The 17,921-nt window shown below is 39.2% G+C and overlaps 1 protein-coding gene across 4 annotated transcripts in view; it reads right to left on the bottom strand.

Annotated features, from left to right (window-relative positions):
- LOC131550953 (ADP-ribosylhydrolase ARH1-like) overlaps positions 1 to 17,921 on the bottom strand; it is a 190,827-nt gene that overhangs the window by 155,115 nt on the left and 17,791 nt on the right. For 3 of the 4 annotated variants that reach the window (XM_058793493.1, XM_058793492.1, XM_058793494.1), the window contains exon 2: positions 2,166 to 2,650. The exons of the other annotated variant lie outside the window; for it this stretch is intronic. In XM_058793493.1, coding sequence (XP_058649476.1) covers positions 2,166 to 2,512 — 347 coding nt within the window. In that variant the 5' untranslated portion in view covers positions 2,513 to 2,650. The remainder of the gene's footprint in view (positions 1 to 2,165; positions 2,651 to 17,921) is intronic. 4 annotated transcript variants of the gene reach the window in all.

Below are 17,921 nucleotides of genomic sequence, written 5' to 3' on the forward strand. Positions count from 1 at the left end.
AGAACGAGGCATCAGTTTGCCTTCAGGGATTTATCGTGTTGCACCACATCCAGTGCCGACAGGGTCACTGATTATAATGCGTTCTATTGTATTTAATAGAATGCAATGTATTCTATTAAATACAATTGTATTTAATAGAATACAATTCTCTATGTATCCAGAATCATGCAGCTCTAACTTAAGTTATTAACCCTCTGGGGTCTGAGGGTGTTTTGGGGCCCCGGAGAAGTTTTAACATGCCCTGACATTTGTGCTTTTTTCAGTTGCTTATAAACATTTTAATGGCTAAAGTCTAAAAATACTGTATTCAGCACAAACTGAGCTACAATAATATGTCAGCAGCATGTACGTACGTGACTGTGTTTTTGAGAAAACAACATTTATGCGTGGTTAGAAAAAAAACTAAAATTTTAAAGTAACTGAAATAAGGCCATGAAACACATACATAACATTTGTTCACAAGACTTTTGAGAACTGGATCTTGTAGCCTAGAATCTTTGCTTCAAAATGATCTGAAAATAATCTAACTCACTCATTCAGAAAAACAATAAATTGATTTAAAGTGACTTTTTGAGTAGAAAGGGTCTATGCGAGAGGGCTTGAACTATCCTGGATAATGCTGTGACTCACACCTGAGAAGACAAAAGCCCGCATAATGAGCTCCATAATGAGCCATTGAGTCAGGTATGTGACAGAGGGAATTGCTACAAGAAAAAATGTGAGGAAAAAATTAATATGTATACATATAACTATCACATAAAATAGCTTGAGATTCACTTGTGAGTGCAGTTAAACAGTTTATTAGGAACAAACAAATAAACAACAGAAGAGTCAAGACATTGTGGGTGCAATATCCAAAACAGTGGCAGGAAACTGGAACCCAGGAAAACGGGAGACAGCAGAAACTACATGAGAAACACAAAACAGACGTGAGGAACACAATGAACGGACAAAGACAAAGCAAACATGGTGACAATACATACACTACAAATCTTACTGTTTAAATAATTTGACTGGTAATGTTTTTTTTTTTTTTTTTCTTCAGCTCACCAAGCCTGCATTTATTTGATCCAAAGTACAGCAAAAACAGTACATTATATTGATTATAATATATAGGCCTACATATTTTTACTATTCAAAATAAATAAAGCATAGAACATATAACTATCCTCACGTCATGCAACATTTAAATGCAATGAAAGGTTGCCCATCATATTTCAAAATGTTGCACTCGATTTTACACATTTTATTCTGGAGTTATAGTTTGGGAAAAGTTCAACTAGTAAATGCGTTCAACTTTGTCACAACAACATCGAATGCCAATAAGAAACATTACTTACTCTGTATAAAAAATCTCCTCCTCCGCCGGCTCCAGCTGCGCTCGCGTTCTGTTTGTGAGGTAAACAAAGCTTTTTCCTCTCCAGCGCATTTCTGAGGTAAATACAAGGCTTATTCCTCACAGCATGTTCTTCCAAAACTGAAAAGTATCTGAGATGAACGCGTGACCTAATTAGAGATAATGAGACCAGACGGAAAAACTGGACATGTCCTTGGTTTCATACGGATTACTTTATCACAGAATATTTGTTTTCGGGAATACTTACTTAATTTAAGAGTAGACATGTCAAGCTTTCTATAGATATATTTCTCATGCCTCTGTGTGAAGTATTTGCTGAGTTACAGTTCATTTTAGTGACGTGTTTCAAAAAGCAGTTTGCGGAGAGAGTGAAGACTGAGAATGCACCCTGTTTGTTTTCTTTATTCTTCAAAAGCACAAAGTTTAGTTGTTATTATGAGTGTATACAAATAAAAGTAGACCCCTTACAGATTCAAATGGTGTATTGCTCTTATCTGTACGATAAAAAATGGCAGAGTAATTCAAACTCATTTCGGCCTTATCAGGAAAATCTGCCCTCAAAATGCTTATCCGCGTTTGTCGACCCCAGAGGGTTAAGGAAGATTAAGGAAAAGAGTCCAGCACCGTGGTATAATGAGCACACTCGTATTTCATATTTCGTATTGCTTGGTGGGAAAGTAGTACCCTATCCTACAGAAAAGCATTAAAAACTGCTAGATCTGATTACTTTTCGTCTCTTTTAGAAGAAAACAAACATAACCCTAGGTATTTTCACTGTTACTTGCTTTAATAGCGGATTTTTGTCTACCTTTGAGTGCAGGTGAGGATGCGTTCGAGGCCGTGGAGAAGCAGATCCGTGGGTAAGTCCGGGGTAAGTATACAGCGTGCTGCTAACAGTCCCACCACCTCTACTCCGTGCGTTTCTCTGCACAGGCCCCGCACACCCAGGAGGCGATCTTCCCAGATGTCCTTCACGCCGGCGCCGGGACACGACGGACCCTGGGTGCACCAGCAGCGGAAGACGCAAGCCAGGTCCGGGCGACGACCTCGCCGCCTCCGGCCTTCGAGATCTCCACCCGGAACCGCTTCGCTCCCCTCCACGAGACGGAACGCAACACTGTGATCATCGGAGACTCCATCGTCTGGCACGTCCATGCTACGTTAGCTGAAGGTAATGTCCACACTCACTGTTTCCCTGGTGCTCGTGTTCTCGATGTTTCTGCGCAGATACCCACGTTCCTGAACGACACCAAGCGGCGGCAGACGGAGACTCTGAGGAGGGACTTCAGGAGCCTGATCGAGATGGTACACAGCACATCATCGTGTCAGGACCACTTCCTATGTATCGACAAGGACACGAAAGGTTCCGTAGACTTTTTGCTTTAAACGAATGGTTACTGTCATGGTTGTAGAACCTGGTCGAAAATGCCACACACATATAATCTCAACTCGTTTCATTTACCCTCCATCGCCGAGTCGTAAAATTTACAAATGACCAACACAATGCCCAAGTATCTGACTAGTTTCCTGCCTGTTTTCCTTATCATCTCATGAGACCCATGAAACTTTGAGGAGAACATCTGGCTTCCCTTTGAAGAACAGAATCTTCAATGTTGTTCCTGACCGGTTTACCATAAATAAAGTCAAATAAACAGACAGTACAAAGCAGGTTGGATCTGGACATGCTCCAGCACAGACTCTCCCTGAATCTCCTGACTGCCTTTGACCATAATTCAATGATGGTATCAACAAGAAAAGACAGATATACGTTGACCAGATGCTCAACAAACCTACCTATAAACCTATAAAAATAAACCTATGGACATCCCCATGACCTCAGGACAACTCCCTTTTCTTCACTGCATTCCAAAGGAATGCGCTCTTTTTCTCTTCTTGTGCAACTCAATTTAAAGCAAGTAAACAAACAAACAATCTCCATGTCTTGCTGAGCTGGTTGAATTAATCTTTAAAAGGGCAATGATAGATAGTCCTCTTTGTTTGTGACATCTTCAGGTCGTCTTTATTCCTGGAAAAGAGTATAAACTTAAACTTTCTTCAAACTGCTTTCATCTTGCCAGAACGTTTGTATGTGTGTGTATGTGTTTTGTTAGTATTGTATCATAGAATAGCAAATAAACTCTCGTTTCATTTATAATGAATGGTCTGGTGCTGTGATTTTCAAGTTTTAAATTATTTGCCAAAGATTTTGTTACCTGTGCTCTTTAATGTACCCAACCAATTCTGTATTATTATCGTTGCCACGAAATAAACCGAATTGCTAAGATATACTGGTTTAATGCTCGCTGGACGAGTCGGTAATAAGGTATAAATTATACATTTTTGATTAATATCAATTAGTCAGATCAATATCGAATCTCTACGATTCGATTTCCTAAAGCTAAAATTCAGAATAAAGCTTAAATAAGAGTTAATTCTATTACATGGTGTAAAGAACAGAAACTGCTCTTTGTTAATAATTGGAATCTTTTCTGGGAGCGTCCTAGGCTTTTCCGTGCTGATGGCCTGCACCCCAGCAGAGTCGGAGCGGAACTCCTGTCGGACAACATCTCCAGGATGCTACGCTCCATCTGACTAGTAAGCAAATTCTCAAATAACTGCTATGATGACTTTTGTTCTACCCACTTAAATGATAGAAGTACATGTGCTGTCCAATCTATAAAGACTGTGTCTGTTCCCCGAATAGTGAGGTCAAAATATAAATTTAATGCAGGATCTAGAAAAAATCTGATCACGATTAAACCAGAAAAATGCAAAATAAATTAACAAAAACTATTTTTAAAACTTGGGCTCCTAAACATTAGGTCACTCACACCCAAAGCAGTTATTGTAAATGAAATGATCACAGAAAACAGTTTTTATGTACTCTGTTTGACTGAAACCTGGCTTAAGCCAATTATATGATTATATTGGTCTAAATGAGTCTACTCCACCAAGCTACTGTTACAAGCATAAGCTTATCAGACTGGTCGTGGTGGCAGTGTTGCAACAATATATAGTGATATTCTCAATGTTACTCAGAAAACAGGATACAGGTTTAACTCATTCGAAATACATCTGCTTAATGTTACACTGTTAGATATGCAAAAGAAATCTCTCTATGGAAGCAATATAATGACAATAGTTTTTGAAACATAAAGCATGCTGAATTCCACAAATCGAAAAAAAAGATGCATTGCAATTAACAGTGCTTGCATTTTAATGCCTTGTATTTCCAGGGCTTGCATTTTTAGGTCCTGAAATTTAACATAGTTGTTTATTTAAGCTGTGAATATTTCAATTCAAAATATTTCACACTCATTTTCATAATTAAAAATTCAACAATTCATATTCCTTCCAGAATTCACTTCCAAAACATTCAACCTGTTTAAAAATACGATGTATAATATTCGACAGGCAAATTTCGGTCACTTTATTTCACTTTCCAAATTCGCTGCCACAAATTCAGTGGTTAAAATTCAGCAGAAAATTCAGCGTTGCACATCCGGGAACCGCAGGTATAGCAGTAGAGCACCGATGCATGATCTCCAGCTGCTGTCAGCCGCTCACCAGCAGGAAGCGCAAGCGGATATGTGGATCAAGTCATTAATTTACAAAAACTGATTTGCAGAAATGGAGCAAGCACTAGAAGTTTTGATTATCGGGGCCAGTATAAACATGTAGAAACGCTGATTGTGTGTATGTTTAATACAACATCTTCGCTGTTTCCCGTAGCATACATGCAATCAGATTTCTCTACCACAAAGGAGATTATAATGCTCTTTTACCCAATGCTGAAGTACAGAACTAACATTACATCTGAGGAAGACATATATTGCTTTCGGTTGTTTAGTTTCTGTAACTCTGTATCATGGCTTGTGTGACGCTGTGCTGTAATGGGGTTCCCCTCATACGTCACACTCCAGGATTCGCCAACGACGCGTAACGCGCCTCAGTGAATTAATACAGTGAAGACCTCAGATCTCAGAATATACTTTATTGAAGATTATGCAAACTCGACAGTTAAGCAGATGTAGAATATGAATGAACGCGCAAGGTTTCACGCTGTTTCCCTCAGAAATCGGTTAAAGAAAACACATTTCGCGGCTCAGTAGTGCACTAACACAATAACAGCTATTAGACTTGTTTGAGATGCGCCTCGCCTGAAATGTAGGCGGCTGCAGTGAGGGGAGGAGTGAAATAAGTGCAGTCAAGACAGATGTAGTTCTGCCCTCTCGAAGTAGAACAGATACCAACGAGATCAAAGGTGGATATCGCATTATTCTCACTCATGTGCTGTGCTGCTAATAAATGTGATATAATTTCAGTTCTGTTGCTTTTATATAAATATAAATAGATGAACAAGACATCCAAAGTGCTTGCTATTTAATACGAAAGGCATATTTATCATCTATTTCTACTTTAATATAAACATGTATTTTAGATTATAGACAGGGGTGCACATAAGTTTTTCAGCCTGGTTCTCATATGAGAACCTGGAGATTTGGTTTGGTCCTCACACGGGCCATAGTATGTAGTGTGACCCATAAAATATAACTATAAAAAAATTAATTAACAATAGTGATAATATTATTGTACTTTATTTTGTTTTTTTATATATACATATATATACAGTGGGTACGGAAAGTATTCAGACCCCCTTAAATTTTTCACTCTTTGTTATATTGCAGCCATTTGCTAAAATCATTTAAGTTCATTTTTTCCCCCTCATTAATGTACACACAGAACCCCATATTGACAGAAAAACACAGAATTGTTGACATTTTTGCAGATTTATTAAAAAAGAAAAACTGAAATATCACATGGTCCTAAGTATTCAGACCCTTTGCTGTGACACTCATATATTTAACTCAGGTGCTGTCCATTTCTTCTGATCATCCTTGAGATGGTTCTACACCTTCATTTGAGTCCAGCTGTGTTTGATTATACTGATACCGCCTCTGCGTCGGTCGCCGGCACCATCTGCTCCGCCTAGGACCCCCGGATCCTCCCCGTCGCCCTTGCTCTGCGGCTCTCCGTCTCGGGCTCCTCCACCACTTGCTCTGCCGCCATTGGTCGGCCCCCTGGAGTCGGAGGCCATTCCTCCTCCATGGCTCCTCCCTCCGTTGGCTCCACCATGGGCCATCATTATGGCTGTGGCCTGGGTCCTGCCAGGCTCCTCCTGCTCCGGGTCCCTCCTGTATCCTCCCTGGCTCCTCCCTCCTTCGTCGCCTCCCTGGTCTCTGTCTGCCGGCCCCCTCCCGGTGGTCCGTCCTCCTCCTGAGCCTCCGCCATTGTTCCCACCCGTTTCCCAAACCTCCCTCTGTTGTTCCACGGTGCGAGGACGCACCTTCCGGGAGGGGGGAGTTATGTCATGCCCCTGGACTGTCTTGTGTGTGTTTTGCTCCCCATGTGTGCCCTGTGACCCAGTTTCTGTCTCCCTTTGATTGTTTAATTTGATTCCAGGTGTGTCCGATTAGTTCCTTGATTTCCCTGTCTTTAAAAGCCCCAGTCCTTTCAGTTCGTGTTTGTCGGGTCTACTTGTTGGATGCCGTGTGTTTCCCGTGTTCCTGTTTTGGATTACCCCGTGAGTGTACTATTAAAGACTGTTTAACGTTTCTCCACGTCTCTCTCGTCCCTCCCAGCGTATCCTGGCACATAGTGTTTGGGAATATTCAAGCATAATTTAAATACACAATCACATGAAATCAGATTGGCATCAGGAAATCAGGCATGCATCTCGCAGTGATCGGTTCTGCGCAGATTTTGCTCATCTCCAACAAGCCTATTAAAAGACCAAACTCAGATGTTACTGATGATGCAAACAGATGAGGATATGAATGCAAGTTAAGGAACGCGCACGTTAAACATTTCCCATAAAGAAAACACTTCCGTGGTTTGTTGCCTCATTGATAATAAATGATTAACTTCAGCATCTAATTAATAAAATATATCACTGTACATTATGTACATTTAAGCAGATGAGCCCAGAATATGAGCCCACAACCAACAAGTTTCACCAAACCATTTTTTCTCCCATAGAAAACCAAACGCTATAGTTTTAGGTTTGATATTCGCCTAGGCTGCTTTAGGGACCGTCTGCAAATTTACCTCACAGTACAAAATGAAGTAATAATTTATTAAATTATTTAAATTAAATTATTAAATTCCAATAATTTATTCAAATTAATGTTTACAGTAAATGAATAATTTACTAAAACTGACTAAATATATATTGCAAATAACTCGCCTTAGACAATAATTTCCCTAAGTATGTACACTACACAAAGTATGTACATGTACACTACACTACACAAATATTTTTAAGAAAAAAAAAATTACAGTAATTCACCAAAATGTTACTAGTGTGGGATTACAAATTTATTTAAATGTTTAATTTAGATTCCAATGTAATAATATACAAACTGAAGAAGTTATATACATTGTATTTAGCATTTATGGTGAAGATGGTGACATCAGATGTACTCGTTACATCGTCAGTTGAATGGCATCTACGCTAATATTTGTTTGTTGCTAATATTTGTTTGTTTCTTTCCTAGTCTGTTTCTCAGTCCGTATCCGATCAGATGGTGGATCAGCACCAAGAGATGATGTCTACAGCCCTGATCGTCAGCGGAGACCAGGACACCCAGATGACCCCCAGAGATATATCCTAGATATATCAACCAAAAATAACAAAATAACTAAAATATAATAAAATACCTAACTACATAATACTACTATTGTTAGAAATTGCAACAAAATTAAAATAGAAATATAAACTTTTGAACTGCGGGTTTCGTCTGGTCAGAGGAGAACTGGCCCCGACTGAGCCTGGTTTCTCCCAAGGTTTTTCTCCATTCTGTCACAGAGGAGTTTTGGTTCCTTGCCGCTGTCGCCTCTGGCTTGCTCAGTTGGGGACACTTAATTTCTAGCGATTATCGCCGATTTGATTGCACAGCTACTATTTAAACTAAACTGAGCTAGACAATGACATCTCTGAATTCAATAATGAAATGCCTTTAACTGAAAATTGAGTGTTTAATCTTATCATTATACATTACTGACACTCTATCCTCCAATTTGATACTGTTAAGTGCTTTGACACAATCTGCATTGTAAAAGCGCTATATAAATAAAGGTGACTTGACTTGACTTGATCAGATGAACGACTGTGATATACAAAGTTTGTAGCAAGAGGTTGTCAGTTCCTGTTCTCTTATTGTAAGTGAAATGAGCCAGACAACGGAGACTCTTGCCTTTTGTTTGTAATTGCTCTTGATGCCCCTGCCCCAATCTTTGGGCAGTTAGGCTGATTAGATTAGGAGTGGTTAAATGGGCCAGGATGCTATACCTGAATACTTCATTTGCATGCTTTGTTTAAGGTCATCACCCGGTGCTTTGTTTCCATTCCTAAGCACTGCCCCCTAAATGTATATACACCACAATGTATCACTGCTTTTAGTTAGACTTGGATGACTACAGCGACGCGCAGCGAGTTCTCAATAAAGAGTAACTTCTGGATGAAAGATATCCCAACGTCTCCTGGTCTCTGCTTCGTAGAAGATAAAAGTTCACAACAGATGGTGCCGTGACCCGGATAGAGTTCCAGCTTCCTCACCTGAATCCAGATTGAAAACTTCAAGCTCAAACAAAGATCTGCTTCCAGACTGCATCTTTTGGAATCCAGCGAAAACTTCAAGCTGAACAAAGATTTCCAGACTGAATTTTTCTTTCAACCAAGGTTGTGGTGAGTGCTGTCTCTAATCCAAAAGAACCTTTAAGACCAGTACAAATTTGTTATCCTCTGCGCCGTCAGAGAAGAGTTAACAGACAGCTGTAGGGTTTGGTTAACTAAGTTATCCTCTAAAAATGTACTTTTAGAGATGAAGGTTATCCTCTGTTTTCAGGCAGGGAAGATTAGCATCACATGCTAATAGTGTGTTACCCTCTGTTTTCAGGCAGGGAAGATTAGCATCACGTGCTAATATTGTGTTACCCTCTGTTTTCGGCAGGGAAGAATTTGTTATCCTCTGTGTAGGCAGGGAAGATTGGCATTTACGTGCTAGTTATTTTGGTTTATCCTCTTTTCACAGAGAAGGTTAGCAGTTCATGCTAATAATTTTGGTTTATCCTCTGTTCTTGTAGGCAGGGAAGTTAAGTGTGAAGTGTTGGTAATTTGGAAAGTTAACAATAGTTAAGCTGTGTTAACAAATGTACCCTCTGTTGATCAGAGAAGTTTTAGTGTTTGTTTGTGTGGTACAGAAGAAACGTACAAAATGGTTAGAAGGAATGCTAGGCGGATTCCAACAACAGAAAAGGGTGGTCTTGCGACTCCATTGTGGTCAGATAGTGAATTCAAAACACTGTTAGGGGAACAAATGAACCTAATGATCACTGAGAAAGTTAGACAAGAACTAACTGAGAAATATGAGATCCATCCAGACAAGACTTGGTCTGTAGATGAGTGTAAAAAGGTATTAGGAGCATGTATTCGCAAGAACAATGTGAAAGGTATTATCTGCTGCCACAGAGAATTTGGTTTAGCGCTAGCTACACAACAGTCTCAACGTAACTCAGAGCTAGAGAAACAGAACAAAGAGCTCCGTGCTAGAGTATCCTCTTTGACTAAGAAATTGAACCGCAACAAAGCTGCAGCAAAAACTGATGTGGAAGTTAGTCAGCCGGATAACATTTACCCTGATTTACAAGCATTCTTTGAAAGAGATGTAGCTCTCCAATCAGTAACTGATGTGCCTGTAGATTCAGTGAAGGTATGTGGTGCTACGAGAAGATCTCAGGGAATTGAGGGAATTGAAAGTGTTGCTCCCAACTCTTCTGTTGTCCAAGTACAAACTGTTGCCAAAGCGCTAGGACCTAAAGATATAGAGAAGCTATCCCAGAGCTTACCCTCAGCACGCACAGATTTTTCTGAATTTAGAAGAGCATTGATCAACAAAATGCGTCTCTACGACATGTCGTTAGCAGAAGTCACACAGCTGATGTCACAAATTCTAACTGAATCTGAATTCAACAGTTTTGAGTCTGCTGTTACTTCTGAACTACAACATGCCAGTAAAGGTGATTTGAGAGAAGGCGTTTTGAAAATTCTAAAGAATATCATGGGACCCAAAATAGACTGGTCCAGAATCACTAACTGTGTGCAAAGGAAAGAAGAAACTGTGAGTGAATACACTGAAAGGTTTTGTCAGTCAGCTGTAACTTACAGTGGAATAGTGGATGATTCTGAAAGTGTGCTTGATGACAAAGGACCACTAGTTCGAACATGGTTTGATGGCCTTTTATCAGAGTACAGATCAGCTTTGCCGTTCTTAGATCTAACATGGTCCACTGGAAGCTTGCAAAACAGCTTGGACAGGTTAGCTACTTGGGAAAGAGACTCTGATGTTAAAGCCAGAGTAAAGATTGCAGCAGCGTCCTTTAAGGTTAATACAGAGAACCGACAGAAACGTAAATGCCCTAAGAAGGAGAGTGGTTGTCATTACTGTGGTAAACCTGGACACTGGATGAAAGAGTGTAGGAAAAGCAAAAAGACATTAGGAGAAATTAACAGCTTTACTCAGCTCCTACTCAGTCTACTTGGTACTCTGAAGCAGCCCTCCCGCTTCACCAAACTGTTGGAGCAGTTTGCTCAGGTGTTAACTGTTAGGGCTGTGAGTGCTTAATTTCCCAGTAATGTACAACAAAGCTGAAATATTCTTTGTAAATAAAACTACAGGAAGGTTACTGTCACTTCCTTCTATTGAGAGAATGCTAGTTAAGTACACTCACAGCCTTCAAAGCTATACTACAGCACACTCCAGTCACTCACCTATCCTCTCTGGGTTATGATGTTTGTTATGACTGATGTTCCATTAGAGGATGGAGATGTCACACACTAAAGTTTGCACACCACCTACAGGGATAGGTTAGGACACATGGACCAGTGAGGAGCCCAGGGAAGAACCAAGGCAATAGGCTTCGGGGGCCAACCCTGCGGTGAACATCCCCTCATAGGCCTTCCCCATCCACTAGTCCATCCTCTCCTCACTGTTCTTTAGGTGTCACAGGAATTAAGAAATAGGGAAAGAAGGAACAACAATAGCAGACGTAGATTGAACAGAGGATACAACCCTAATGTTTGCAGTCTTTAGAACAAATACTGCTCTGTCTTTTGTTTTCTTTCTTCCTCTGTGCAGATACCACATGATGGCTGTCCCAAGACCCATACGCGCCGACCTCCTCACCTGCGTATGAAGCCACAACCTCTAAAAGACAACGAGACCCACTGCCGAGCCAACTGTCACGGAAGACAGAACAAAGAAAAAAAATAATAATAATACACAACGCAGAGAATCACATACGAGAACTTCAGTCATCTAGCAACATGATCAAGACATTCTTGATCTTTCAGCAAAATTACACCAGATGACTGAAGATAATTCTTCATGGTTCGGAAACCTGTTAGTATCAAGTGTTTCATGCAACAAATGACTCACGCCCATCACGAGAAATGACAGTTCCAACCAGAAAAGACTATTAAGAACTTCACGGAGCTGCATGTTTGTTTCTGTGTCAGCATGCAGTTCGTCCCTACAGACAATCAACACAGAACAAGTGCTATGTGCCTGTAACGATCACAAGTTACAAGAATAAACTTTTGTGTCTAAATTTGTATTTTGTGAGAGTTATTAGAACTCTCAAAGGGGGAATTGTGGGATTACAAATTTATTTAAATGTTTAATTTAGATTCCAATGTAATAATATACAAACTGAAGAAGTTATATACATTGTATTTAGCATTTATGGTGAAGATGGTGACATCAGATGAACGACTGTGATATACAAAGTTTGTAGCAAGAGGTTGTCAGTTCCTGTTCTCTTATTGTAAGTGAAATGAGCCAGACAACGGAGACTCTTGCCTTTTGTTTGTAATTGCTCTTGATGCCCCTGCCCCAATCTTTGGGCAGTTAGGCTGATTAGATTAGGAGTGGTTAAATGGGCCAGGATGCTATACCTGAATACTTCATTTGCATGCTTTGTTTAAGGTCGTCACCCGGTGCTTTGTTTCCATTCCTAAGCACTGCCCCCTAAATGTATATACACCACAATGCATCACTGCTTTTAGTTAGACTTGGATGACTACAGCGACGCGCAGCGAGTTCTCAATAAAGAGTAACTTCTGGATGAAAGATATCCCAACGTCTCCTGGTCTCTGCTTCGTAGAAGATAAAAGTTCACAACACTAGTCACCAGACTGACTTACTACAGTTGACATTTGCCAACATCTTCCTCACTGTACATACAGTATATAATTATTCTTAAGAAATTACTGTAATTCACAAAGTTTTTTTTTCTGTTTTGTTTTTTATGAAAAACGTTTATTTTCTGGTCGTCATACACTCATTAAGTTACAATTTTCATATGCTCAAGCAGAACGTTAATGTTATCTTGTGCTTTAGCAAGGTATCTCTGGCTAAAACTAGCTAACGTAAACCCTCCTTCGAGTTACCCACCGTATTTATTTTTAAATATTTTATAAATCCCTCCATTGAATATTTAATTCCCATTTGGTGGCGTTTTGTGTCCAAAATTGTGCAAAAACATTGTGGGACATGGTTTTCACACTGTAGCTGTCATTGTAAGAAGTGAGCAACTCCGTTTGTTTGTCTGAGGGAGCAACAGTAACTAAGGGGGGCGGGGCTTACCGATAGGTCAATTGTGAATTGTACATACAGTAAGGGAGATACTGGCAAAATTTCACAATGTACTACAACCTGTGGAACATGAAACACCCTTTTGGTGAATTACTGTAGTTTTAAAAAAAATATATATTTGTGTACTGTACATACCGTAAGGGATATTGGCAAAATCTAACCTGTAGTAAGTCAGTTTTGTATCTAGCAACATACTACAACCGTTGGAACATGAAAAAAAAACATTCCAGGGATCTTTTATAAGTAAATAATTGTGTACTGTACATATATATAAAGGTATAGGTATTGTAAAAATCTCATCTGTAGTAAATCACTATGAGCAATACAAGCTTTACAATTTGACAGTGTGTTATTTTAAATGTTAAAAGTAATTTTAATTTAAATACATTGGACGGTTTAACCCAGTCGGTGGAATTGTCAGACGGCCCCTTGGTTGCGATAGCGAGTCAATGCTTTCTCCGGTTTACATTTGCAGCAACAATACACCTAGGCGGTTTTTAACAAATTTTTTATGTCGATATAAAGTGGTTGCTTATTGTTAAAACTAATCGTGGTATTGATATCTTTGTAGGACTGTCGACTCTAGATCAGTGGGAAAGGAAAGCAACGTTGCGTCCTTCTGACCTCATTTGCATGCCTGTATATAGTTCGCATAATCTTCAATAAAGTATATTCTGAGATCTGAGGTCTTCACTGTATTAGTTCACTAAGGCGCGTTACGCATCGTTGGGGAATCCTGGAGTGTGACATATGAGGGGAACCCCATTACAACACAGCGTCACACAAGCCATGATACAGAGTTACAGAAACTAAACAACCGAAAGCAATATATGTCTTCCTCAGATGTAATGTTAGTTCTGTACTTCAGCATTGGGTAAAAGAGCATTATAATCTCCTTTGTGGTAGAGAAAGCTGCTTACAAGTATGCTACGGGAAACAGCGAAGATGTTGAATTAAACATACACACAATCAGAGTTTCTACATGTTTATACTGGTCCCAATAATCAAAACTTCTAGAGATTGCTCCATTTCTGCAAATCAGTTTTTGTGAATGAATGACTTGATCCACATATGGCCTTCATCAACAGCTGCTTGCGCCACCTGCTGGTGAGCGGCTGACAGCAGCTGGAGATCATGCATCGGTGCTCCACTGCTATTCCTGCGGTTCCCGGATGTGCAACGCTGAATTTTCTGCCGAATTTTAACCACTGAATTTGTGGCAGTGACTTTGGAAAGTGAAATAAAGTGACCGAAATTTGCCTGTCGAATATTATACATCGTATTTTTAAACAGGTTGAATATTTTGGAAGTGAATTCTGGAAGGTGAATATGAATTGTTGAATTTTTAATTATGAAAATGTGTGAAATATTTTGAATCGAAATATTCACAGCTTAAATAAACATCTATGTTAAATTTCAGGACCTAAAAATGCAGGCCCTGGAAATACAAGGCATTAAAATGCAAGCACTGTTAATTGCAATGCATCTTTTTTTCGATTTGTGGAATTCAGCATGCTTTATGTTTCAAAAACTATTGTCATTATTCTGCTTCCATATCTCTCCTATCTCTTGCTCTGGTTACTGTGTAGACCGCCAGGGCCATATACAGATTTTTTAGAAGAATTTGCAGATTTCCTCTCAGACTTATTGGTTAATGTTGATAAAGCACTAATTGTTGGAGATTTTAACATTCACGTTGATAATATAACTGATGCATTAGGACTTGCGTTTACTGACCTAATAAACTCTTTTGGAATCAAGCAAAACGTCACTCATCGTTTTAATCATGCACTAGATTTAATTATATCACATAGAATTGATTTTACTGATATACACTGTGTGCAGAATTATTAGGCAAGTTGATATTATGGTCATATTTATTTGCCAAGAAAATTTTACCAATTCCAAACCACATCAATCTTAATAACTACTATTGATTTTGTATTTAATAATTTCTAAGTTATATATAATTGTCCATGAAGGCTGAAAGTCAAAAACTCACTTATTTCAGGTGTGCTGAATTATTAGGCAGGTTTTCTTTTACAGATAAAATGAGCCAAAAAAGAGATTGAACTCAGAGTAAAATTAAATGCCCATGAGAAGGATGCAATAATTGAATTAGCAAAGTTAAGGCATTGGGCAGCGAAATGCTCATTGGGTCAGCAGGGTCAGAAAAAACAGGTGGAGAAGAAAAGACACGTTAACTGCACAAGAATTAAGGTGAAGAATTAGGTGTGAAACCATCAGGAATCATTTAGTCTCCAGCGCCACCATTTTCCAGAACTGCAACCTTCCTGGAGTCAAGTCAAGTCAAGTCACCTTTATTTATATAGCGCTTTTAACAATACAGATTGTGTCAAAGCACTTAACAGTATATCAAATTGGAGGATAGAGTGTCAGTAATGTATAATGATAAGATTAAACACTCAATTTTCAATTAAAGGCATTTCATTATTGAATTCAGAGATGTCATTGTCTAGCTCAGTTTAGTTTAAATAGTATCCGTGCAACCAAATCGACGATAATCGTTAGAAATTAAGTGTCCCCAACTGAGCAAGCCAGAGGCGACAGCGGCAAGGAACCAAAACTCCCTCTGTGACAGAATGGAGAAAAAGAAAACCTTGGGAGAAACCAGGCTCAGTCGGGGGGCCAGTTCTCCTCTGACCAGACGAAGCCCACAGTTCAAAAGTTTATATTTCTATTTTATTTTGTTGCAAGTTCTAACAATAGTAGTATTATGTAGTTAGGTATTTTATTATATTTAGTTATTTTGTTAGATTTATTAGTTTTAATGTATTTTAATCTAGGTTTTCGCTGGGGATATGTCTCTGGGGGTCATCTGGGTGTCCTGGTCTCCGCTGACGATCAGGGCTGTAGACATCATCTCTTGGTGCTGATCCACCATCTGATCGGATACGGACTGAGAAACAGAATAGGAAAGAAACAGACAAATATTAGCGTAGATGCCATTCTTCTTACGATGTAACAAGTACATCGTGTGTTATGGGGAGTGTTCCCGGTTCCGGTTGATCTAATTAATGCAGCCTAACAACCCTTTAACGGATTTGAATTATAGAAGTGTATTAGTGTGTTATGTGTACGCCAGGATAAAGAGATGGGTCTTTAATCTAGATTTGAACTGACAGAGTGTGTCTGCCTCCCGAACAGTGATGGGTAGATTGTTCCAGAGTTTGTGTGCTAAATAGGAATAGGATCTGCCGCCCGCAGTCGATTTTGATATTCTAGGTATTATCAAACGGCCAGAGTTTTGAGAACGCAGCGAACGTGGAGGACTATAATGCGATAAGAGCTCGCTCAAGTACTGAGGAGCTAAACCATTCAGGGCTTTATAAGTAATTAACAAGATTTTAAAATCTATCCGATGTTTGATAGGGAGCCAATGCAGTGTTGACAGAACCGGGCTAATATGGTCATATTTCCTGGTTCTAGTAAGGACTCTAGCTGCTGCATTTTGGACCAACTGTAGTTTGTTGATCAAGTGTGCAGAACAACCACCCAATAAAGCATTACAATAGTCTAACCTTGAGGTCATAAACGCATGAACTAACATTTCTGCATTTGACGTTGAGAGCATAGGTCGCAATTTAGATATGTTTTTGAGATGAAAAAACGCAGTTTTACAGATGCTAGAAACATGGCTTTCAAATGAAAGATTGCTATCGAACAGCACACCTAGGTTCCTGACTGATGAAGAAGAATTTACAGAGCAGCCATCAAGTGTTAGATAATGTTCTAGGTTATTACATGTGGGGTTTTTAGGTCCGATAATTAACACCTCTGTTTTTTCAGAATTTAGTAGTAAAAAATTACTTGTCATCCAGTTTTTTATATCGACTATGCATTCCGTTAGTTTCTCAATTTGGTGTGTTTCACCGGGCCGCGAAGAAATATAGAGCTGAGTATCATCAGCATAACAGTGAAAGCTAACACCATGTCTCCTGATAATATCTCCCAAGGGTAAGATATTACCCTTACTGCACTTGTGATCGATATGATACCTCTTCATTCACTGCTACGAACTGATGGCGGTCAGATAAGTACGATTTGAACCATGCTAAGGCGCTTCCACTAATGGCAACAAAGTTTTGTAGTCTATTCAAAAGAACTAATAAAGAGATACAACCACGTTCAGATGATAGAAGCAGGTCATTTGTAACTCTAATGAGAGCAGTCTCAGTGCTATGATACGATCTAAATCCTGACTGGAATTCCTCACAGATATCATTTTTCTCTAAGAAGGAATATAATTGTGAGGATACTACCTTTTCTAGTATCTTTGTCAGAAAAGGGAGATTTGAGATCGGTCTGTAATTAACTAGGTCTTTGGGGTCAAGTTGCGGTTTTTTTATGAGAGGCTTAATAACAGCCAATTTGAAGGTTTTGGGGACATATCCTAATGACAATGATGAATTAATAATAGCCAAAAGAGGATCTATGACTTCTGGAAGCAGCTCTTTTAGTAGTTTAGATGGAATCGGGTCTAACATACATGTTGTTGGTTTAGATGATTTAACAAGTTTATACAATTCTTCCTCTCCTACAGCAGAGAATGAATGGAATTGCTCCTCAGGGGATCTATAGTGCGCTATCTGATGCGATACTGTAGCTGATGGCTGCAAGGATACAATTTTATCTCTGATAGTATCGATCTTGGAAGTGAAGTAGTTCATAAAGTCATTACTGCTATGCTCTTGGGAAATGCCAACACCTGTTGATGCTTTATTTTTCGTTAATTTAGTCACTGTATTGAATAAATACCGAGGGTTATGTTTGTTTTCTTCTAGAAGAGACGAAAAGTAATCAGATCTAGCAGTTTTTAATGCTTTTCT

The sequence above is a fragment of the Onychostoma macrolepis genome, chromosome 12 (genome assembly GCF_012432095.1).
Source record: "Onychostoma macrolepis isolate SWU-2019 chromosome 12, ASM1243209v1, whole genome shotgun sequence".
Taxonomy (NCBI): Eukaryota; Metazoa; Chordata; class Actinopteri; order Cypriniformes; family Cyprinidae; genus Onychostoma; species Onychostoma macrolepis.